This window comes from Hirundo rustica, chromosome 9 (genome assembly GCF_015227805.2).
Source record: "Hirundo rustica isolate bHirRus1 chromosome 9, bHirRus1.pri.v3, whole genome shotgun sequence".
NCBI lineage: Eukaryota > Metazoa > Chordata > Aves > Passeriformes > Hirundinidae > Hirundo > Hirundo rustica.
The window spans coordinates 15,726,226-15,751,434 of NC_053458.1; the positions used below are offsets into that span (position 1 = coordinate 15,726,226).

The window sequence follows — 25,209 nt, forward strand, 5'->3', positions numbered from 1 at the left end:
CATCAAATAACACAGACCAGACTTTTAGCAGTTGTGAATCAGCAGAGTTGCGCTAGAGTCAATGGAACTGTGCCAACTAAGATAAGAGCTGTTGGTTTGGCTGGTGTCTGGATCACTGTTTTCACCTCAGTTTGGCATAACAAATCAGATTATCGACTTCAGTTCTTATTTGTTACCATTTTGCTGTTTGAAAGTTTAAAAAAATGGAATTTTGTAGCTCCTGTTTTTCTTTATTTGGCAAATGTTAATATTGTTTCTGTCTTTATCCTTTAAAGAGGTTTGAAATTAATGTGCTGATTCAATTAACAACACCCACACCTAATATTATGTCTCTTCCATTCCAAAATGTCTCTGAGGATGCTTACACATAAACAATTGACACTATTGTCAGTCACTATTAGTTACATTTGCTGAAGAGCCAAAAGCAGAAAAGAAATGAAAAATGCTGTTTGGAATGACTCTACAAAAATATAAAGTTACAGTATAGGTTCAAACATGGATCTCAAGTTTCTTGGCATGACTTTGAAATGGAGCTAAAGGGACACACTGTCAGAGCTCTTATTTCAGAGAAATTTGCTCCCTTACACAGTGTAGGATTTAGATATACTATGTCTCAAATTTCACATGAAATCAACTATAGTTTCGCCTGTGTTCTCCGTTCTAAGTATTTTGAGTTGATACAACACTCATGTTTAAAAATCTCATTATAAAACTGAATTTTGCATTAGTAGATGTTTGCTTAACCACACAAAGCAAATCTGTTATAGTTGTTCTCTGTTTTAAGTTTACCTGTTTGATTGGAGGAAGCACAGTGGAAAAGAATGTGTGGAAATACTGAAATAATGGGCAAGTTGTCTTTATTCCAACTTATCGTGGGATACATAAATCCAGGACATAACTAAGGGTGTATATCACAGTAGCAGACAGTTTACAGACATAGATTAACTACTGAAGTTTTTGATGTGTCAACAGTTATGGCACTGATGCTGTTCAAAACACGTGGTCTTATCTGAACATCTACACCAGGGGGGATCATCAAAGATCATCTGATTTTGGTAGCTCTTGTTGCATACCTTATATTAAGTGCTTTCAACAACCATGATGTCAAAGAGTACATCTACACTACACACACATTCTTAGTTTGGGCTAATCCCAGTTAGTCATTCAGGGCAAGGAAGAGAGCTCCTTGGTTTATCACATGGATTAGCATTTTAAATTCAGACCTGTGGGGAGCCTTGCATTGAAATCAGAACTGTTATCCCAAATTAAACCAAAGGTGATTGGTCCTTAAAGGCACTCTGACCTCAGTTTGTCAATATGGATGGCCATCCCGGATTTAGCGAGCTTGTTTGTTTTTTTTTTCACAGACAGACTCAAGAACAGAGCTAGATTTTTTTTTTCCCCAGATGTGTAGTCTATCCTACAGAAGCCCTCATAGAGAGGGGCTTTGGACAAGGGCTTGTAGTGATAGGACAAGGAGTAAGGGCTTTTAGCTGAAAGTGGGTAGGTTTAGATTAGATATTAGGAAGAAATTCTTCACGTGAGGATGTTGAGGCAGTGAAATGGGTTGAAGTTCCCAGAAAAATTGTGGATGCCCTATCCCTGGAAGTGTCTGAGGCCAGGTTGGATGGGGCTCTGAGCAACCTTGTCTATTGGAAGGTGTCCCTGCCCATGGCAGGGTGTTGGAAGTAGATAATCTTTAAGGTCTCTTCCAACCCAGATCATTCCATGATTCTATGATGACTCTATGTATATATATATATAAGAAACCAAATAAAATTTATGTCCATGCACTCACAAATACCATCAAAGACCTGTCCTTATCTGTCTTTATTAAGCCTGAAGATTAATAATGGCCCAGCCTAGGTATGCTCACATTAGCCCTTTGTCAGCCATTTTTGGTGTGATAAGACATCACAGTGGGAGAGTACAGCCACATGAATGCAGTTGTGCCGCTGTCAAGCCTGAGCTGTCTCTGAACATCATGTAGCCAGGGTGAATACACCTGGCAGTAACAGTCTGTCTCTGGAGAAAGCAGAGCACAGCAAGAGATCCCTGGTCTTTTCTGGAAGCATTCCCCACATTTCTCCTTTTTCCAGATTGTCTCGGTGCCCTCTTATTCAAATTATGGAAAGCTAATCATAGATAGAAGGGGGTGGCCTAGTTCTTGGCATATAGAACAAGTGCCTTGTTGAGAATAATAATGGCACAGCCTGTGGGTCCAAGTAGCAGGCTGTGTTGAGGAATGCCTGGCAGCTGGAGGTTCTCCAAGGACAGCTACCCATCCGTGCTGCCACCATTGTTTGTACATCAGTTCAAAAGATATCTTTTTGTGTGTTCCAGGTCATGCAAGACAAGATAATATGCCTTCCAAAGCGTGTCCAGCCTTGCCAGAACCAATCTAATAGTTCAAATGTGTTTAACACAATACCAGATACCACCCCCCTTCCACCAGCGAAGCCATCCACCCCCCCAGCTACGGTTGAAATGAAAGGACTCAAGACTGATCTGGACCTTCAGCAATACAGCTTTATAAATCAGGTGTGCTATGAACGGGCTCTGCACTGGTATGCCAAGTACTTCCCTTACCTTGTCCTTATACACACACTGGTCTTCATGCTGTGTAGTAACTTTTGGTTCAAATTTCCTGGATCAAGCTCCAAAATTGAACACTTCATTTCAATACTTGGGAAATGCTTTGATTCTCCCTGGACAACAAGAGCTTTATCCGAGGTGTCAGGGGAAGACTCTGAAGAGAAGGATAACAGGAAGAACAACATTAACAAGTCTAATACTACTCAGCCAAACACTGAAGGCACTTTGGTCAAGACACAGTCTTTAAAATCAATCCCTGAGAAGTTAGTTGTGGATAAGGGAACACCTGGGGCATTAGATAAAAAAGAAGGTGAACAGGCCAAAGCACTGTTTGAAAAGGTGAAGAAGTTCAGACTGCATGTTGAGGAGGGTGATATACTCTATGTCATGTACGTTCGCCAGACTGTACTTAAGGTAATTAAATTCCTTATTATTATTGCTTACAACACTGCACTTGTCTCAGAAGTTAATTTTACAGTAGTCTGTAACGTTGATATTGAAGACATGACAGGATACAAGAATTTTTGCTGTAACCACACGATGGCCCATCTGTTCTCTAAACTTTCTTATTGCTACCTGTGCTTTGTCAGCATCTATGGCCTGACTTGCCTTTATACACTGTACTGGTTGTTCTACCGCTCACTGAAAGAATATTCTTTTGAGTATGTTCGGCAAGAGACGGGAATCGATGATATCCCAGACGTCAAGAATGACTTTGCTTTTATGCTCCATATGATCGATCAGTATGATCCTCTCTACTCCAAGCGCTTTGCTGTCTTCCTGTCTGAAGTCAGTGAAAATAAGCTGAAACAGCTGAACCTAAACAATGAGTGGACTGCAGATAAACTGCGACAGAGGCTACAGACAAACTCCCACAGCCATTTGGAGCTACAGCTTTTCATGCTTTCTGGACTACCAGACACAGTGTTTGAAATTACTGAGCTGCAGTCTTTAAAACTTGAAATAATTAATAATGTAATGATACCAGCAACCATTGCACAGTTGGATAATCTCCAGGAGCTTTCACTGCACCAGTGCTCTGTGAAAATCCACAGTGCTGCCTTGGCTTTTCTGAAGGAGAATCTCAAGATCTTGAGTGTCAAGTTTGATGACATCAGAGAACTTCCACATTGGATGTATGGCCTCAGAAATTTGGAAGAGCTCTATTTAATTGGCTCCCTAAGTCACGATATTTCTAAAAACATTACATTGGAGTCTTTTCGGGAGCTTAAAAGCCTAAAAGTTCTTCACATAAAAAGTAATTTGTCCAAAATCCCACAGTCTGCAGTTGATGTTTCAAGTCACCTGCAAAAATTGTGTATTCATAACGATGGCACTAAGTTAGTGATGCTCAACAACCTGAAGAAGATGGTCAACCTGACACAGCTGGAATTGGTTCATTGTGATTTAGAGCGCATCCCTCATGCAGTCTTCAGCCTTCTCAGTCTTCAGGAATTGGATCTAAAGGAAAACAACCTCAAATCCATTGAAGAAATTGTAAGTTTTCAACATCTGCGAAAATTGACGATTCTGAAGCTGTGGTACAACAGTATAACCTACATCCCAGAGCATATAAAGAAACTCACTAGTCTAGAGTGGCTTTCCTTCAGCCATAACAAAATAGAGGTTCTTCCGTCCCACCTGTTCCTATGCAACAAAATCAGATATTTGGATTTGTCTTACAATGACATTCGCTTTATCCCACCCGAAATAGGAGTTCTGCAGAGTTTACAATACTTTTCCATTACTTGCAACAAAGTGGAGAGTGTGCCAGATGAACTGTACTTTTGCAAAAAACTTAAGACGTTGAAAATTGGGAAAAATAACTTGTCAGTCCTTTCACCTAAAATTGGTAATTTGACACTGCTGTCCTACTTGGATATTAAAGGCAATCACTTTGAAATCCTCCCACCTGAGCTCGGTGAGTGTAGAGCTCTGAAAAGGACTGGTTTCACTGTAGAGGACAACTTGTTTGAAACTTTGCCTTCTGATGTCAGGGAGCAAATGAAAGCTGAATAACTTCTTGCTCAGTTTTACAGAAATAACACTTCTACCAAAACGCTCTAGAGAATGCTCCAAATATGCATTTAATTTGTTGTTATTTTTTCTTTTTCAAATCCTTTCTGTACAAACAAATTTGGAGTAAGGAGTACGTATATTTTTAAATAAAATTTTCTCATATTTTTTCACTGTTTTAAGATATTTTTAAGTTTGTTTTGCCTTCAGAACAAGGGCATCTGTAACTTAATTTTTACTGGTAAAAGTAAATGATTTTGTCTGCTGGTTTTTCTTTCCATTTTCTAATCCCACCCGGGAAACTGTGTTTAAGAAGTATGCTTTGGGTTGCATAGTTTGTAATAGATGATTGTGTTCTCTTCCTAGTTATTGTTAATCCCTTAGGACGTGGTCTTCAACAGGTGGTGCTGCAGGTGTTGAATGCCTTTGTTTCTTCTTTTCTTCAGTGGCAGTAGAAGGTGTTCAACATCTAACAAGATCAAATCTAGGCTGACAATCCTTTCTACTTACAACAGGGTTTTCTCAGATGGTCAAAGCAAGTAGAAAAGGTTCTTTATGTATTTTAACAGGTGAGAAGGAACATGCAGAACTCTTTCAGGGCCTATTGGCAATTCAGTCTGGTTGCCCATTTTCACACTGCACTGAGCACGAGGCACTCACTGCTATTTCCTCTCTGGTGCAGGAAGAGTAAGGTCACAGTTCACAGTGGAATCGGGACCAAAGTGAGTCACGTTGAAGGTTTTCTTAACAGTGCAAAGGGGTGTGGCTGCCCATTTCCTACTAACTTGAATGGAAGGGGTGCAATGAACTCACTGTGTTGGAAATGTCAACTCAACAAGATGAAATGATATCTTGAAAAATCCCACCCTCCCTTAAACACCAGTGCTGCAAGAGGGAAAATGCCCTCTGCCCCCTCAGCCCACTTCCCCACCAAATTGCTTGGCACCTTCTAGGAATGGGGCCCAGAAAAAGCGCAGTCATACTCGGTTTGTAAAGCTCCTGACAAGGAAATAGCCTCTAATACGCTCCTTGATTTAGCTTGGGTAGCATAAAACCAAGCTCAGCACAGGAACATTTGCAGATTTGCAAAAATGAGATTAAATGAATACAGTAGTTTCTCACAAGTCTCAGCCTGCCCAGCATACCCAAGGACAGTGATGAAAGCTATGTTTTCATCTCCCAGAGGGGAATTAAATTGAAAATCCTACAGTTGGAAGTTTGCTTTTTAAAATAATGTAACCTCTGATTATTGTGCATCAGGTTGGGAACTTTATCCTCTGAAGCCATGTTCAGCTGTTTACTTAATCCAGCCATTTGATTTCTTTTAGTCAGGTTTTAAAGGGATGTGCTGCTCACAAGCTAATTTAAGCTGATCAAAAGTAGTAAAATATTTTGCTGGGAGGAGATCTCTTTATCGCATCCAACAACCCATACTTCAGTAAGATGCAGGCACTCGATAAATGTTTCACAAGAATATCTAGGAACAAGTCCTCATTTCCCTAGGAGGCAATGCTGTTCATAAATTGCAGAGGATGAATTGCTGATTGCTTAAATTTATGTAAAATATTTGACAGTTGTCAGATTGGTTGCTCTTCAGTGTTTCCTAACTGCCATTGTGTGTTTTGAGCTACAGTTAAACTGAGTTCTTGAGCTTGGTACAAAAGTGTACAGTTGGTTTAAGAGTATGACTTATAAAGGTGGGGTGACAAACTACAATGAGAGCTTCCTCATTAATCCAGGGTGTGCTACAGAATTTGGTGTGTGAGCTTGCCACAGTACCGGGTCAGACTTATTTTTTGTGCTTGGCTATGTTTTGGAGAAGATCCATGTGATTAATCAAAAATGGGTCAGGCATGAAGGAATCAAATCAAGCTTTTTAAAAGGGGTTTGATTTAGTTCTATTGAAGACCTATAATTGATGTAGCTATTGCAAGAGCTACCCTTGCTCATGTGTGGAGTGCACTTACTGGAACAGCTTGGCAGTATATATATTCTAAATGTATTTCACTTTGATGTAATGTGAGAAAGAGAAACATTTCATTGCTCATATTAACCTAATTATGTAAACCAAAGTGCTGTTGTCCCCAGTGAATGTAAACTGTTTGAAATGTCCAGGTAATTGGTGGAGCTGTATAGTTCTCTTAGTTAGATTTTAAATATGGGATTGCATTTAAAGTTTTTTTAAGTCTTTATATTCCTAGATGTAGCATTTTAAATCCCTAATTTATTTTGTGTCTAATGTTTCATGTCTAGTTTGTGGTCTGGTTTCTGAATGGAAGTTATGCACACATCATAACTGAAGGTTGGAGACGTGTTCTATGCCATTTTTGTAAATATATCACCTAGGGGATGTGGGGTTTTGTTTGTTACTGATTATATTTATACCAGTGAACCCCTCATGTGGACACAGTTACATGAGTATAAAGTGCCTTGTGCTGGCATATCTTTATTCACTTTGCTAGGAATAAACTATACCGGTCTAAGCACTTTCACACTAATAACTGTATCTTCTCCAAGGGTTTGGTGAGCTGAGACAGCATTGTCAGTCTGACAGCTCACTGTCACCAAAAAAGGGCAGCTCCTTCCTCCTCCCATGCTCTCTATTCTTGCCAACAGGTTTTAGCTGCTTCTCGTGTACCTTTACAGGTCTGGTGCTGGTCTGATCCCTCCACAGGACAAATTAACTTTTCAAGCCAGCAGAAAACTATGCTAGTCTAAAAAAGGGGCTAATTTTCTGCTGGATCAGCTCTCTGAAGGATTGGATGGACACTAGGATGGGAGTAACAAGGGGACAGGATTCTGCATCTGGGGTCTGTACAAGGAGAAGGCGGGACAAGCCCCTTTGGAGATGCTAGGTCAGTTCATCGTCTTGCCGAGCCATGTGCTTGGAGAACTGTGCTGTTTTATGTATAGCAGGGTTAGGCAGCTTGGCTTTTGTGAGTAGACAACCCTCAGGCTCACAGTGGATGATAAAATACCACATTACTGTTAATTTCTTAATGAAACAAACTCAGGTAGCTGCACTGTTGACTTTTCTAAACTTCTTACTGTCTGTTCTGGGGTGTATTTTCCAAACCCATATTACAGTAACTTAGAAATGAGTCAGCTGAGGGAAGATTGTTTCCTAATTCTCTGTAACATCCAGGAAAATATGTAAAAGTGCCATATTTACTCAGTGAATCATGTACTGCTCCTATGTATATTCACATGCGATTCATACTAGACTTTTCTGTGACCAGTAGTATTTGACTTAGAATGGATGGACATTTTGTGGACAGTACTTTAGCATGGTTTGTATATATACAAAGAGTTTATATAACTACTTATATTAATCAGGTGCCTAACAAGTATGACAGTTCCAGAATTTAAGCAAGGCATTTTTTCATTATTGCTCAAAAATAATAAAATCTTCCTTGGTAACAGAATTACAGAGGACAAAGATTGCATCAAAAGTAAGAAGACAACCTTCACAGTACATTGAGCCTGACAAGCAAATCTGCTTTGTGATCAAAATCTGGAGATGTGCATCTCCCCGGATATTTGTGCTGACCTCATGCATCCAGCCAGCCCAACAACTTTTGCAAATTCTGATTGGAAAGCTCCTGCTTATATCACTGTTCTGGCACATCAATAATTCATGTGCTTAAGTGGTAATGAGTCCTGTAGGAATGCCAAGAAAAAACTTTGAAATTTGACCAAATGGACAAACTTAATTCTGTAGCAAGAATCTTAGTATGACAATAGACCTGCATAGTGTTACATTGCAATATAGTACACCCAGAAAAAAACAGAAATAAAATGCTCTTTTGTAATAATGAACAGTGTCAGTCTGCAATGTGATTATTTGTTTGGGAAACACTTTGTTTCTGGGTTACCTAAAGATCAAATATAACCATCTTTTGGGCTTGGTCCCTTGGGAGGGAAATCAAGAAAATATGCTTTAAAAAAACATCGTTACACTTGACAGGATTTACAGCTGCATGGTCTCGCTTGTGCACCTCCTTCCATTGCCTGACTCCAACAGCCAGCAAAATGGCCAGGAAAAAAAGCTGGAGCAACCCCCTGCTCTGGTTTCTGTGCTCTGCCAGGGCTTGGGGGATATTCTGGGAGCCGTGCCAGCCCGCAGCCAGGGGTGTGCGGGCTCCTTCCTCCCCCCTGTCATGTGTCTGCGCTGCCAGGGAAATGGTGCTGATAGTCCTTGCATCTGACACACTCCCCTATAAATCCAAATCTCCAAAAAAGAGATTTGGAGATTGCTCCAAAGGCAGTCGGGCTGCCTGCATTTGGTATAGGATGTTTTCCTCATTTCTGTTTCTTTAAGTTGTAAGGAATAATGTGTTCCGGTTTTGGTGTTTCATACCAAGATGGCACTGTCCTGCCAAGATGGAGCAGGAATTGCTTCCCTCTGGTGCTTGTGGTCCCAGTGGAGGAGAGGAGTGGTAAACACAGCCTGCGTCAGCTTTGCCTTTGGATAAGCCCTGGCAGGGAGCTGGCATGGGGACATGCTGGCCCTGGGGCGTGGCGGGTCTCCCAGAAGAGTCGAAGGAGACTTCCTGACAGTGCCTGGTTTTACCTCCATGCTGTTCTTTTTGGCAATGTGGAGGGCTGGGAAAGCTGGTCCACTCCTTGCAGCGCTGCTCCTTCCCACCAGCCCACCAGAGATACCATCTCAGGGCTACATCCAGAGGATGGGAACCATGGCACGGGGGTAACCACCGAGGGCATCCTATGGCAATGTCAGCTGCTGGTGAAGATGTCGCCCTGTTTATTGAGTGTGCTGGTAGTAGGAGATGTTCATGGCCTGAGGTAGCTGAGTCCTGAAAACCTCTTCTTGCGCTTTCCTGAATATGTGTGCTTGGGGGTGGGATTTAACTGGAGCAGGTACTGTGCCCAGGAGACTGCCAGAACACAACCCCACAAGCAGCTATGTCCTCTCCTTGCCAGCAAGCAGCAGTGCTAGGGCCAGTGTGTCCTTCACTTCATGCCAAATAGCTACTGGAAATTCACTGTAGCCATGACAGTTTGTTTGTACATCTTCATATATTACATTTGAGAAATGCCCTATATGCTGTGGTAAAAAAACCTGCAACGTCTGTCCTTTTTTCCCCGTTGGGTAAGGGGAAGATAAGCTCTGAAGATTCCGATGAAAAACAGTTTTTGTTTTTCTTATTTTTCCTCTGTGATTGCCTCAGAAATACCCCTCCTGCCAAGGGGGCAGGTCTCCCCCCTGATGCCTCCATCCCCATGAGGAGCAGGTGCCTGGGAGCAATGCACACAGGCAAAGGCTGGGAGCACTGCAGGAGTATGGACACAGGAGCAGCTCTGACAAGAGGGTGAGGACGAGCCCCTCAGCATCTTCCTTGCTGGGGCTGGCAGGGAAGGGGTGGGCAGGCAGTGTCCCACCAGCAGGGCAGCTCAGCTCAGCAGCTCTCTGCAGGTCCTCCTCCACACAGGGATGCCTGGCCCACCAGGCTCAGCTCCTGATTGTCCATCACAGGGGCTGCCCTTCATCCTGCTCTTGTCTGTAACACTGGGTGCAGAGGACCTGAGGGAAAATCTGGGCTGGACCTGCCCTGTTCCCACTGGGCTTGAGAACTCTGGTGTGTCGTGGGAGAACATGAGGTTGGCAGGCATGCAATGGACGGCAATGGCTCCAGAGCTTCCATGTAAGGAAGCCCAGACCAGCATGAGGACCTCACTCCAGTCCTCTGGCTCCAAGCACACATTTGAAGATGCTTGTGCTGGCAGGGAGGTTGTTTTCAGAAATACAATACCATCAAGGGGTGAATTAATCATGAGCAGTGGGGTTTGATGGCTTTTGGTGAAGGCTAGGTTCCCAGGTACCGCCGTGGGCAGCACTGGCAAGGTGTGTGATGCCAGGGGTGTGGAGTACAACACCTGCATTGCAGGTGAGCTTGCATCTTTCTACTGTCAAGGATGATTTTATCAATCCGTCCTCTCCCCTGCTGCCGAGCTCATGAAGATGTAACTGAAGCAGTGGGTATGGGGACCACATCCAGGAGACTCCTTCTTGTGACAAGGTGGCAGTGGCATGGACATCGAGAATGGTAATGGCAAGACGGTGCTTCCTTCCAAAGCTCTCTCGGTGGGCCAAATGGGACATGAGTGACCATGTCCCTTTACTGTGCTGCAATTGTGATAAAAAAGGCAGACCTGACCTGCTTCAGACAACTGTAAGGTCTCCAGGAACCTGACAGAGGTGGCAAGGGAATTTAGGACTTCCAGATGCACCGAGAGCCCCAGAGCACGCAGAGATTTCAGCAAGGAGTCACTTAGTAGTGCGTGAGTTGCTGCTGGCTGGTACGATACGCCGGAGCATAGGCTGACGTGATTTGTTGTGGTTTTACATTGCGGGAGTAAGAGGGCTACTAAACTGTCTGTCAGAGGAATTTTGTCACATGAATTTTATGAACTGTGGTAAATAAGTGTTGATGTTTTTCTGAATTAAAATTGAATTTAAATGTAATCCTTGTCTCTTGCCAGCCGGGGTCACGTGGCACTGTTGGACTGGCTTGTGGAGACTGCCTGCAGTTCTATTTATTTAGAAAAATATTTTGGCAAAGCTCTGCCATCCCATTTCCTTGCTGTGAGCAGAGAGAAGAAAGTAGTTTAAGTAGCACAAAACTCCAGTACAGTCACAAGGTTACCCTTAGGATCAAGTTGTTGGCTCCAGCTAGGAGCTAGATGAGTTCAGAGCAAGTTGCAAGCAAAACCACAGAGCAAAGTCATCCCCTCAGCAGAGAGTAGCTTTGGGAAACTGACGTTTCTGGGAGGAGCAAATAAAGACAGGACTAGTGCTTGGGAGACTTGTAACCTCACCTACCCGCTTGTCCCTCTCCTAAGGCAGTGATTCTCTGCCATGCAGGGGTGGAGAGTGAGAAGGGCATCCTTACTGTGGTTGGATGCAAGGCAGCTGGAAGTAGCAGAGCACTTCTCACCTGTGTTTTGAAGGTGATGCCACCCATAAGGCAGTTTATTTGCCCACTTGACTGCAGCATCTCTGTGCTGGATGCACTGAGGAGGACTGACAGCCTCAAAGGGACAAAATTTATTACTTTCTTTAAATATAAGAAATCCTTATCCTCGCTGCAAGCTCTCGGTGTGCCACCTGCGTCATTTTGGAAACACTGACCGCACTTCTCACCATCACCAGCAGCACATCCGAACCCAGACATGTACTCTGCGTGGGGTAGGAGATGGTCAATGAATCCCATCAGAGATGTGCTCCTAGATGGTGGCTACAGTGCTCCTTGGAAACAGCCTAACCTTTGGGGGGTTTTACCCCTGTGGCTTCAATGAGCTGAAAGTTTCTACAAAGCCATGGGCCTGGACACTTTTTTGAAACCAGAGAGCTTATCAGGGGCATGAATCAGTAAAATATACAGGAAAAGTAACTTTCTGAGCTGATGGAAATGGCTTTGCAAGGCCTGGCACTTGCACAGTGGAGGAGCAACCAAGAGGTCCTGCCAGTTCAGGACTGGATTGGCCAAGCAGGCAGGGCTGGTTCCTCCTGCCCAGCAGCCCCTCCCAGGAGCTTGGCATGGACAGCCTGACAAACTGCTGGAGGAACTGCAGAGCACGTGCTTTGCCTTTGCCAGCAAGTATTTTGGCAGAGGTTGTGAAAGTGGAGAGATACTACTTCCAAACTGCTGATAGCATCTCTTATCAGAAAACAGCTGCACAAGGGGCTCATCCCTGCCAGCACCAGCATCCAGGCACCTCGAGCATCAATGATCCAGCCCTGCCACAGTACCTGTGCTGTTCACAGCTCCTCCAGAGCTCTGGGACTCTGGGACTTGGTGAGTCCAACTTGTGCATCAACAGGAGCTTGAGCTTGTACCTGCTGCAAGTGGAGTTTTGCCATAAATCTTGCAAAGGAAAAGATTTTTTGGTGAGAAACATGTAAAAAGGACCTGAAAAGATGGTTTAGTCCTTATCAAGCATCTGAGGGGGACAAATAAAATCTTGCGTGCCTGAAAAAAAGTGAGGTGGCGAAGCAGGGGGCTGCTGCATCTTGTGGGGTGTGATGATACCCAGGGTGGGGAGAGGTGCTGGGGTTCTGCTGGCCCTTATGCTCCAAGGGCTCAGGAGTTATGGTACTTTTTCAAAAACAGGGCTGCAGCAGCAAGGCAAACTCTTTGTAAGAGAATGTTCTGTCCATGACGGACTAAAGGCTTTTACAGTCATTAAAGAGAGAGCTGTGGCCTGGGGAGAGAGGGACCAGTGAAAAGGTGTTTTGTTGGGACTTGGATTTTTCCTGGGCTTGTGTCAGCGCCAGAAGGGCTGGAACTCTCCCTTGGCAGGAATGGGGAAATGGAGGAAACAGATGTGTTGCCATGGCAATGCAGGGAGCAGCTGCCATGGGCACAAACCTCCTTTTCTGCCTTGTTCCAGCCCACACTGAGAGCCCACAGCAGGGACAGTCAGCCCTGCAGGCCCGCAGCCACCCCCTGACCCCTCTGACCCCAGACAGTGGGGTGGCGCAGGGTGACTGCAGCACCCACGCCACAGCACCAGGGTTGCCAGTAGGACACTCAGGGCTTTCATTAAAAATACTCAAAAAAAACCCCTTTGTTTACTTAAATGTCTTTTTTTTCCCCTCAGCTTCATCATTCCAATTCCTCTTAGGTGGGCTTCAAGAGTCCTCATTAATAAGGGGGCGAGAGGTGAGTCAGACTCTTTGGGTGAAGTTACACCTAAAGATGAAAGTTGTGTCTGCTCAAAACCTACAGATTCCAGGCCTTATTGTCTCTGTGCCCCAGGTCTTGCAAAATATTTATTGATTTTTTTTTTCCCCAGAAAAATATAGTGGGTCAGTAGATGACTGAAGGGGTGAGTTTCCCCAAACTGGTCTTCCCCATATTCTCCTTGGACTCCAAGGCTGGAGCACAGGGCACCAAGAGTCCCTACACATCATCTCACCAGAGAGGGCAACAAGCTCTTGGCAGGAATGAGGATGTGTGGCAGGAGGGCAGGTGAGGCCAGTTGAGGTGCTCCCAGTGTCACTGATGGCTCTCCTCTCTGTGCTGCAGGCGTGCTCAGTCCTGGCAGGAAGAGATCCTGTCTGGGTTAGTGTTCGGCCCAGGATGTTTTAAACAAGGATTAGAAGAAAAGGAATAATCACTGGCTGAACGAATCAGTAGGCTCCAGGAGTAGGATGTTCGCTGGTACAATTAGGTGACTCTGCCTCAGATCCCTCATGTGGCACAGGCTGCTTCCTCCTCCTTCAGCTCCTTTCTGCATCCTTTGGCTGGAGCTGGAGGGTGAACAGCAACAACAGTGTGCTGCTCAATCCCAAGCAGCTGAAAGGAGGTGAGAAGTTCCCAACCCAAATGACTTCCAGCAGACACCACCATCCCTGGGTGTTCAAGGGTGCTTGGTTCCAGCAGCAGAGTGTAACCCTCTGTAGAGCACAGACCAGCTGAAATTTTTTTGCCAGGATTTTGATATGTGCTGAGACATTATCCAAACAAAAGTGAGCAATGTCTCCCCAAGTCAGTCATTTATAATGTGTGTGTGGATGTTTTCCCTTGACAGCAATACTTTTGAGCCTTATCTAAATCTCATTTCACCAGCTATCCAAGAAAGGTTTTAAAAGTGGCTGGAAGACTGGAAACTGCATCTAAATCCATCCATTTGAGCTGTAGTTTCATCCAGTACTTGTTTAGAAGAAGTTATGCCTGAGAGATCTGCCTAATGTATGAGGGTGTTTTCCTTACACACTGCCTGCCTTGACATTTTTCCATTGGACATCACTCAGCTGTTGGGGATCTGTGATAATGATGATTTAGAAACAAGGCCAGCAAGGAATTCAGACAGAGCACAAACAAATGGCCCAAAGCTGCCTCCATGCCAAACGTATTTCCATTTTTCACACCCTTTTTCTCTACAGCATAGAAGTCTCGTAACACCCTGTGAACACAGGTTTACTGTCACTTCAGGCCTCCAAGGGCATCCTGTATGAAAACAGCTCTCATTATATGAGAAAAGTTTCCAGTTTAGGAGCCTTTAAAGTGAATTCCATTAATGTCATGCTTCTATGAGTCCTGCAGTTCTTTCAGTAGGTTTTGGTCCCATCTTTACATGTGCCTTGGATGCTCCAGTTGCCTTCCGAGATAGCAAAACTGATTCCCTGTTTTTTAGTTACATGATGTCCCCGAGCACTTTGATTTCAGGCCTTTAATATATTATTTGCCATGGATGCACAGATAATGCAATAGATGCCAGATTTTTTACTATAATTTTTTTTTTCTTACTGTAATCCTCACTGAATGAGTTCCAAGGCAACAGGGCTATGTGGTTTTGTGGGGACACGGAGCCCAGGTCCTACCCCTCGGGGTGCCCCTGCCTGGCTGCAGCAACCCCAGCCCTGGGGTGTGCCCCAGGAAGGGCTACAGGGACCCAGCTGCAAATGGCAGTGCTGAAAGCCTGGGTAGAGGAGGAAGGAAGTTTTCCAGCTGTCTCGGTTTCTGTTCTTTCTTTAGAATTAAAATCTGATGGGTACCTAGGAGAAGGTTTTATCCTTGATATTGGTCCTCTTAAATCCTTCTCTTTCCCCCCTGTATCTGCTCTGAAAGATTTTTTTATTCCCTTGCCTGTTTGCCAAAGCTTTTCCCTTTCCTTTTTTCCCTATCACTGAAGGAGGGAAAAAAGGGTTCCTAAACGCAAACCACCAACAAAATAAATAAATAACTAACTCAGAGTTACAGGAAAAGCTTGTCTATTTTTGAACTTCCTCTGCCTCACTTTATTTCTGACTGCTTCAATGCCCAGTGTCTGCTGCCCCCCACCTCGGGGTTTGGGCACGCTCACAGGCAAAGCCGGAGTGGTGCGGGCAGGGAGCCGGCAGGGACCCTGCTGGGGCACGCTGACCTTGCTGCCCCACTGAGGGCGTGGGGAAAGGGAGGGGTTTGCTGCTTTTAAAAAGCAAAGGAATTACCTTGACTAGCCAGGAAATTCTCATACAAGCAGGGTACGCAAGCAGTAACTCAAATTGTCACCAAATCAGAGCACCGAACAAGTTGTGCCATAAAAGCAGCCTGGTATCACTGGTATCACCTTAATGGGAGCGCTGTATTCCCAGGCTGATAACATAAAAATGAGCAACTAACGTGTAAAATAAGGAAACACTGTATTTCTCTGACTACGTGCTTACCTGCTTGGTTCTTTTTCCTGCTTTTGGCTCCTATTTTCTGCAAAACCGGTTTTTTAGGCAGGATTATCGTGGGTCATTCAGTGAATGCCTCACTCCAGTTTGCTTTCTGCAGCTTTCTTGCACTTGGATCCTTTGTTAATAAACAGCCTCTACTGTTTACCTCCCATGGGGACTATGAGAGAGCCTGCAGTCAAAGGGGATTGAAAACATCATCCTTCCTCCACCACTGAGCTGGAAAGAAAAGCCTCCTGAAAAGCCTGTGGGACACAATGTTTGTAGGAATCTCAGCTCAGATGAAGCCAGGAATAGCACAGGGATGAAATGATGCAGCGGGGGACCAGGGCACAGGTGGCTGCTGGAGGAGGGGTTAGCCAGAGGGATGCTTCTCCTCCCAAAGCTGCTGGAGGCGTATCGTGCAACTCCTCCTTCGCGCACAGAGAGGGAGAAATCTCTCTCAGCTGCCACAAGTGACTCACGTAGAAGGAAGAAGGTGGATCCAAAAACCAGACTACAAATCAGGACTAAAGGGTTGTACCTTCCTCCTCTGTTACTGTGCAGAGGAACATCAGAATTGAAAGGCAGATTGCTTTTTGTGAAATAAATTGCAAATAACTGGAGAGCTTCAAGTGCCTGATCTATTTTTAAAACCAGTGGGAGGTTTAATTTGCTTATTTTCCTAACAATTAATAAAATAGCTGGCAAACAGAAGTGATAAAACCACTTACATGAAAAATTTTGTGTTTTCAATTATTCAACAAGCCTTTAACTGGAGGAGCTGCTCACCCTGGGACACCATCAAGGGAGGCTGAAAATTTGGAGAGTTGAAAAATAAACACACAAGCTAAAACTCTGTGAAGAAATATTTCATTACTTATTTCTTGGCATTAAAAGCCAATACCCCCAGTTCTTCCAAGATAACTTCACATCACTTCAACAAAGATTCAAAGAAACAAAAAAGGGAGAGGTCTTTAAAAATGTAAATCCTCTTCCACTGCAGTCAGCTAAGCCATTCACTGTGGGAATTTCTATGAGAAAGCCCTGAAACAAGCTGAAACTGCTTGGTGAAGGTGACATTTTTGATGAGTATCTATACTCACAGAAGCCTACAAGCCATTTCACAGTGCTTTTGAACACGGCTGGGAAGAGGAAGATGCAGAGAATGTGTGGGTGGTATGTTCCTCTTTACATTCATTTTCCAAGTTCTTCCCTAATAAAATAAAAATTTTAAAAAGTGCAGTTGAGGATATCGGAGAGATCCAGGAAGGCTGGTGGCCTGGCCAGCAGGACAGGGGTTTGGTTTGGTTGGGTTTGGTTTGGTTGGGTTTGGCTTGGTTTGGTTTGGTTTGGTTTGGTTTGGTTTGGTTTGGAGGTAGCAGGTGGGCAGTGGGATGGCTGCCATTACTCACCTGGCTTTGGCAGCTCCAGGTTCCCTTCCAGGCAGCACAAGGGCAACACTAAGGCAGCTGTGCCCACCTGAGCCCTTGCTGCAGTTCTCAGCTCAGGAAAAATGATGCCTGGGAGAAAAATATGTGCATTTATTTATTTGTGTTTGTTTTAAATATATGCAGGACCTTGAGTCTTAGAAGCAAGAAGGAGAGTGAGAAGGATTTAAAGAGCTGTGTTTCTATCGCGCTTGTGAGTTGTGCACGTATTTTCTTTCGCGTCTGCTTTGCAATAAGGCTTATAAAGAATGAGGGCCTTTGCACTAAAGGTGCTGAGGGTCATGGTGCTGCTTACTGGAGAGAGCTGTAGGAGCAGCTGTGTTGGTGCAGGTTAAATCAGAAAGCCAAATCGGCAGGTGCAGGACACTGGCCCAGGGTCAGGGCTGTGCTTCCCTGGAGCTGGGTCCCAGGCTCTCTGCCCTGCATGGCGTATGCAGGCCACGCAAACAGGACCCTTTGTGCCTGGTGAGTGTTTTTGTGGAGGATGTAGATGTGCTCTCAGGATAAGCTCTGGGTCCCCATCCTATTCTAGAGTAATGTGTTCTGCATTCCTGCTGCTGCGCACTCTCTTCCCCCACCTGTGGATCCCACCTCCCACTCACAGGCTCTTTCTCTGCATTGCTCCTGAGTCCCTGCTGCTGGCTACCTCCAATGTAAGGGCTTTGACTTTCTCTAGGAAGCTAGAGCAGAAAATGCAGGATATCATTACAAGCTTGTGGCGCTGCTGATGGGGAGAGTGGATGTCTGCTGGGCACGGGGTGCTCTGTGCGTGTGTGCTGCAGTGCTGGTAGGCACTGACTAACAAAGGTGCATGGAACTGAGACTGAGCAGTCTCAAGGATGGGCAGGGTGTCCCGCTGAGGAGGTGAAGGGAGGCTGACTGTGTGTCTGGGTTTTTGGTTATTTTTTTCTGTTGTTCGTGTGCTGTGCTCCCTTAGGATGGTCTTTTCTGCTGAACTCTTTCAACCATTAGTTCCCACAGTATTCAATATTTTTCTAATGTAAATGAGCTCCTTCTCAAAGTCTCCCTTGAGCTGCACAATATTTGGGAAGTTCAGAGAAACACCAATGCTCAGAGGGCAGGGAATTTTCAAATCCCCTATGTAAGTAGCTGATGATCAAATCCTTGCAAGTTATCTGTCTATATCCTAATTTTTCTCATTCACCTGACATTTACCCATACTCTCTATTGCTGCGGCAGTGGCTGGAAGAGGCATCTGGTCTGTGTCAGCTTTTATCTGCCTTTTTTCTTCCTACTGTGCCTCATTATGTATGCTCACTAATTCAATTCAGATTTGAAAGGATATACATGAGAAATTAACTGGCAAGACAGCAGTGGCTGCAGGAACTCCATGGGAGAAGAAATCTATGAACTAATGGATTTAGTGGCAATGTAATACCTAGACATGACTGCAAATTGCTTCAGCACATGTGAGTCTGAACACAGATAGAGGATCCAAGAAAATGGAAAGGACTCAGAGAAAAAATATCTGTGAGGTGGCATTTTTCCTGCTCCTCTCAAGGCTGTAGATGTAGTCAGAACACAGTGAGGCACCTTGCAGAGCAGGCACAGGCAGGAGAATACAGCAGGCAAAATCCTCCGTAGTGCAGTGGCAAAGTACACCACACTTGCTCACAGTGCCATGGGAGCTGCCACCAGGAGTCAGGGCATGGTGCCAGCAATGTCCCCAGTCCCTGGGAGCACCTGTGGCTGCACTCTGGGTGCTTGCATTCCCCACCTGCCTGTCCTGTGGAGCAGGAATACGGCTGTGAGGAGTTTGCCATGGCTGTCCTTCACTTAGCACCTGTGGGGCGGGTTGGGTCTGAGTAATTACACACTTTGAGCAGCCTTACTGCAGATATAGAGAGCTCCAAAAAAGCACTCTGCCTAATTACAGATTTCAGTGGTTGATGCCAGGATTAAAACAGAGACCTTCCCCTAGAAGACCTGTGATGCCCCCCAGTTTCTAAAAGTCCACCCCAGCCCTGGGGCACTGTGCAGCTGGGGGCATTGCACAAGTTGTGTCACAGCTGAGGGTTCCCACTGCCCTTTTTTTTTTTTTTTTTTTTTTTTTTTTTTTCTTTTCTTTTTCTTTTTCTTTTTCTTCTGTTTTTGTTTTTGGTGGGGTTTTGTTTTGATTTAGAGTCAAGTGACATAAATATTCCCTAGCCCTGGGGAGCCACATTTATTTTTATAAGACTGAACTTCTCTCACCCCAGTGTTTAGGGCAGTCTTCTGCAAGAACTATGCTCACACAAACTTCCTGCCTCTTGCTGGTAGCCGGTTCCATCAGCTGGAATTCCCAGCCTGCCCTCAAGCCAGGAGAAGGACTGGGAAAATGCTACAGGGGGATGCTAGGCACAGCACAAGTGACAACAACCAGCACACAGAAAGCCACTTTAAGGGTACAGGTTCTGTGCTGCAGCTCTGGCTGTAATGGGGAGGATGTTTCAACTGTGAGAAATGCCGCTCTCTTCAACCACAGTTTGCATTTGGACAAAATGGAAAAAAAAACAGGTACCCACAAGCTATCAGGATGTGATTCCAATGCCCAGAACCACCGTACAAAATGCTGTCAGCATGAGGTAAAGAGACTCCTTAAATAACTTGGCTGACGTTAGCCCTAGATCAGCAATTCTTACAGTAGGCCTGTGCTGTAAGGCCACTATGAATTGTTCTTTTTATCTTGCTGATTATAATAGCAACAGCAAAGTTTTTCTTGGTGTGTTTTTCTTTCTCAGGAAATAAAAAGAAGAAAGATGAGCCAATGTTCTGCAGGCACTGTGGAGATAAGCGTGTGTCCCTGTCCACAAAATGAAATCTCTTCTGGTTTTTTTCTAGTCCCTTTTCCTGGGGCACTTGCCCAGCTCAGCTGGTGAAGTCCAGCATGATGAACTCCGATCCTGTGTGACAGACTTGCCAAGAGGTGAGGCAGGGCGGGGCTAAGCATCAGAAAACTTCTATCCTGAGCAAGTCTTCCTGGCTGATGTACTGAAACAGAAGTCCTGGCGTGGAAGCCATGGTGGCATGAGGATTACAGCCCCTGGAAACCGGCTGGCCTCCAGAGCTGGGGTGTAGAGCCTCCATCCCCATAGCACACAGGGCACTTCCGTGGTGTCAGCATGGTCCAGGACAGCCCTGCCATTCCCTCCTCTCCCTGCTGGTTTGGGACAAGTGTCTGGGGGCAACGGTAAGCACAGAGGCAACTGGGGCTCAGCCAGAGGCTGTTTAATTGACCCAAGTGTCCCAGGCAATCCCAGAACACACCAGTTGCTCTGTCTTACACTGGGAACCAGAATACAGGAAGCTACAGAAGTTTTTAGACCTCTACCACCATGCTCACCATTCCATCCAACCCTTGTACTGGGTTTGCTGGTGGTACATCAAAGGGGTTGCGAGCATTGCCAGCACCGTGCAGTTATCCACAGCTGTAAAATTAGGTCAAATGCTTTGGATGTGATTACAGAACAGAGGTCAGACCCATCTTACAGTGACTTTGGACTATCCAGAGAGAGGGATATTTGGATTCCAGTCATACAGATAACACAGCAGGAGCAGAACAGATGTCCATGGGTCTTTAAACAGTAGTAAAAGGGATTTAAAAGAGACTCCTTGGAATGTAACTTGAAAAACAGGTGAGTAGAAAAAAAAGAAAAAAAGTACAAATTATTTCAGGTTTCCAGCTCTTTAAAAATTATAATGGTACAGGTATGTGATGAGCAGCTACTTTGTCTGAAAAGCAGGCAAAATATTAAACCAAAAGAAAATAAGAATGTATATACATATGCATGAACTTTGAAAGCTTCCTGTTGAATTATGAATACCTTCAAATCATAAAATATAGAACCTGTCAGTGGTTTCCATAGAAGTCTGAACATGCAGTTTCACTTGTTCACAATGCAGTCTGTGCATGCTATCACATTAAAAGTGAAGAGAAACAAGAAAGACACAGAAACATCTTGTAGGTAAAATAAAAAAACCCCACAAACCTGATTGACAGACTGAGTATTTATTAATGGGAAATTTCGAGTGGAGAGGCATGAGGAACAGACTTCTCTGGGAATTGGCTTTCATCACACAATAGTCAACAGATGAATTCCAAGAGGGGAAGTGCTTCCTTCCCTTGGAAAATTGGGGAGATTAAAAATGCGAAGGTTCACCTGCAGCAGCCAGCAGCTGCACCAGTGCAGCAGAGATGCTGCAGTGGGACACTGCTCTTGTGTGACAGAGGCAGGAGCTTGCACAGCCCTCCATGGGCACCACCAGTGTGAGGACTATTGGGAGTACCTGAAGCTGTCATGGGGTGGAGAGCACGACCCTGAGGAACAGTGTATTAGGGACTGACAAAGCACCCAGAAGCTGTGGGTTTGGCAGTAGCCCTTCCAGTGCTTCCTCCACACCATGCACCCGGGGTACCTGGGGAAAGGATGTGCCAGGATGGGCTGTCACAGCTGTGAAACTGGGGAGTTCTACAATGTTGCAGTTGCAGAAGACTTCCTCCCATGGTGGAGGACACAGGATAGGGACTGGTCCCACTGGTCTACAAAGCCTTCACTTACAGTCACAGTGACTGTCCAGCTGTGGACTGCTGTCCTGGCCCAGTCCCATTCCCGAGAAAGTGACTGATGACAGGGACTAGGGCTGTCCCTGGTGCCTCCTGGCCTGCCCTGCTCCCTGGCTGGGATGATGGGACGGGTCCTGCTCTGCTGGGTCCTGCTCTGCTGCCCCAGGGAGCCCACGTGGCTCCCACCTCCCAGACAGCCTAGGGTCCCAATGACCTAGAGAGCCATGGAAAATACAGTCTCATCAACTACAGGCAGCAAAGAAAACTTTCCAGCATGAATTGTATGACTGAACCTCAGGTCAAGAGTGTTGTCTGTAATTCAGGGAGGAAAACCATGACAGGAGCTGGAGGCAGGGTGCCCAGAGCAGGAGGGACGTAGTGCATCTGCAGACACAGCCTGGGAGCACAGGGGTCTGCCCAGGAAGGAAGAGCTGTGAGCACCTCAGTGAAGCAGGAGGAGGAAGCAGATCTGATGGAAACAGTGACCTGGATTCTCAGATCACTGAATTGCAGGAAGGCTTGGAGTCTAATTGAACAGCTAGGAAAAAATGAAACCCAAAACAACAAAAATTCCCTGAGTAGAAATTCATTTTAGAGACTGAAGAGAAATTGGAGATCCTTCATACAACACCAAAGCTTTCTGGAAGGAGAAAAAGAAAGGCACCGTCTGAGAAAACAACTTTGAGGTCAAGCTGGAGAATAGCTGAGGCTTTCCAAAACACTGGGAAAATAATTCAGTTGAACAAGGATAAAGTTTCTCAGCTGGACAATACGCAGAAACAGACCCAGCAGGCAAACCTCAATGTGCAGCCAAGGCTGGTGGGGACAGTTACATTGCTCTGGAAATCATAGAATGGTTTGGATTGGAAGACACCTTAAGATCAGCTGTGCCCTATCTCTATGGACAGCTGTGGGCATCCTCAGTAAGTGGGAACTGGGTCATTCAATAATTATACGTAATTTTTACATGTAATCATATCATATGGACATCTTTTATTGATTTTCTTTGCTGCTAAAAAGGAAGTAGTTTGAAATGAAGCCATTAATGAAGGAAGATACATATATTTCTAGCAACAATGTGTGGAGATCTGAGTAGCATTCTACAAAGGAAAACCCTTCCTCCTCTGGAGAGTGCATGTTCATGATGCCCAGAAAGGCCTGGAAACAAGGAGTCTGAATGACTGGAAGGCATAGGCTGCAGCACACCATCAGAACTCTGTGGATGCAAGCCCTCATGTGGATGTCCTTGCACTAGAGTGACTGGAGAGATTTGTCTAGTTATGGCCATAAAGAGCAAGTTAAACCTGGTTATCATTATCTGGATTTGTTACACATCAGGGTCAGCTGGTTTAAAGCAGAACCCTGAAGCCAGACCTCTTGTAAAGTTCAGAGCGAAGTCCTTTCATGTAGCCATGCTTCCACCAGTCCCTCTGTGGCTTCACCTGCAAGCTGCCTTCTTTCTACCACCCTCATTTTTGGCAAGGAAGTTATTCCTGTTACCCTGTCTTGTGCTGAGGGCAGATTGTGCTCGCAAATTGCAGCCTGCCCAGCACCCCCTGTGTGTGACAGGCACCTTCCTGCCCCATCCTTGCTCAGCATGGTCCCTTTCACACCTGCCTATGCACAGATGGGGGTCGGTGGGGACAGCTCCTTTCCACAGGCTGGCTGCCAGGGAAGCAGGCAGCAGGGCTGGGGAAAGGTGAAGGGGGCTCCTGGTTATGTGTGTCCAGAGGAGGCTGCTTGTGCTGCTCCCTTCACAGGGAGCATCAGGAGACACTGAAGCTTGAGCACTGTGTGACCCCAAGGAAGATGTCAGAAGTACTGAGGGATCCACCAGCTGTCATCAGGAGAACAACAGGCATAGCTGAGGTAAGTGACAGCACAGCAGAATAATGCACTTGCAGAAACCTCGCCAGCAGCAGAGAGTGCTGTTGGCAAGACAGTAAAGGATATGGGTAGGCATCACTTCACCAAGAAATGCTCTGGCTAAGCCGGTGAGTGCTGTCGGAGATCCCTCACACAGCACTAGAGGGGGTAAGGCTGCTCTGCTCAGTCACAGCAAAGCTTTGATAGCACGGAGCAGCACCCAGTTTTCATCTGTCACTTTGCAAGTACAGAGAGATTCTAAAGAGAGTAAGAAAATAATCTAGAGAATCACAGCCCTTGCTCATACTTTTTTCTTTTCCTTCCTGATGGATCTCTGAATTTGCCATCTCTTGTCCTCTATTCCCATGTCTAAGACTGAAGGTCTCCAGCATATCCTTACATGCCCCTCTGCACTCTGGCGGCTTCTTCTGCATGGACAGGTCTCCTGAGGCTCTACACTGTGCCTGGAAGCTTTGTGCAGTCTGAGGTACCTTGGAGTGTCTAAAGTGGTGCATGGGCAGCTGCTTATCTATAGCCCTACTGCTAGTACCTTCTCCATTTCCTGTAGGCCTTTCCTGTCTTCCACTTTGGCTTCCATCCTGGCCTTGGAGACATACCAAGAAGTTGAAAATAATCTCCAGAATTTCAAGCATTTTGCTAGAGTTGTGACTGCTGAGAGTCCACGTTAAAGCCGCAGCTACTGCAGCAGTGAAGCAAGCAGGGGGCTGGGTGCTGGGTCTGAGAACTCCACAGCTCACTGGGACACTGAGAGAGCATTTTATTCCTCTCCTTGAAAAGATAGAACTGGAAGGAAAATGATCAACCAGAAAAATATGTTTGTGGGAGAAGGAATGTCGTGTTTGTGAGTTCAGATGCCTGGCACAAGCAATTTTCATCAGCCTTGGCAAGTAGGGGCACAGCACAGTGTCACTTCTTTGACTCCACTGGTTATCCAGTCCCACCAGGTGAATGAGGCCAAGGGTCTAAACAGGGTAGGTCCACTGGAAGACCTCCCATGAGGGATGGAATTCCATGAGCTGAGAAACCCTTGAAACTTCTTTCGTCCCTAATTTTGTTGGTATTTGTTGGGTTTGGTTTTGTTTTGGTGAGGTTTCCCCCCGTGCCTTTGCTTTTCCTTCTCTTTCTGCTAGTCTTTTCAAATACTCCAGCGTGTTATGCCTTCCTGACCAAGAATGTCAATTAGAAAGGAAACAGAAGTTAAAAACCTGCCACCATTCTGAAGTTCTTTCCTGGTGTGGGTGTAAACAGACTCAGCTTTAATAACATCGCACATTTCTTCCCGTGGCTACCTCTCTTACTGGTCATGAAAGCAGGAGAATATTGGCTTTTTCCAGAGCGTCATCATGAATCCTTGCGAGAAGCAATGACGGGGCCGGAGGGCAGCGCCAAGGTGCTCTTTAAAGGCGCTCACCCTGACCGGCGGCGACGGCAGGGACCGAGGCGGTGCCCGGGCTCCCTCCCGTGGGCGGTGCTCGGCCCGGCCTGTGCGGGCCCTGCGTCCCCCGCCCGGGGCAGCCCCGGGGCAGCCC

The 25,209-nt window shown here is 45.5% G+C and overlaps 2 protein-coding genes across 2 annotated transcripts in view; one reads left to right on the forward strand and one right to left on the reverse strand.

Annotated features, from left to right (window-relative positions):
• LRRC8C (leucine rich repeat containing 8 VRAC subunit C) overlaps positions 1–8,430 on the forward strand; it is a 59,626-nt gene extending 51,196 nt beyond the window's left edge. Inside the window, exon 10 of the mRNA XM_040072521.2 lies at positions 2,344–8,430. Within this exon, the coding sequence (XP_039928455.2) occupies positions 2,344–4,614 (2,271 nt within the window). The 3' untranslated portion in view covers positions 4,615–8,430. The remainder of the gene's footprint in view (positions 1–2,343) is intronic.
• The window catches only part of KYAT3 (kynurenine aminotransferase 3), a 411,900-nt gene that overhangs the window by 84,985 nt on the left and 301,706 nt on the right, over positions 1–25,209 (reverse strand). The gene's annotated exons all lie outside the window — the stretch shown is intronic.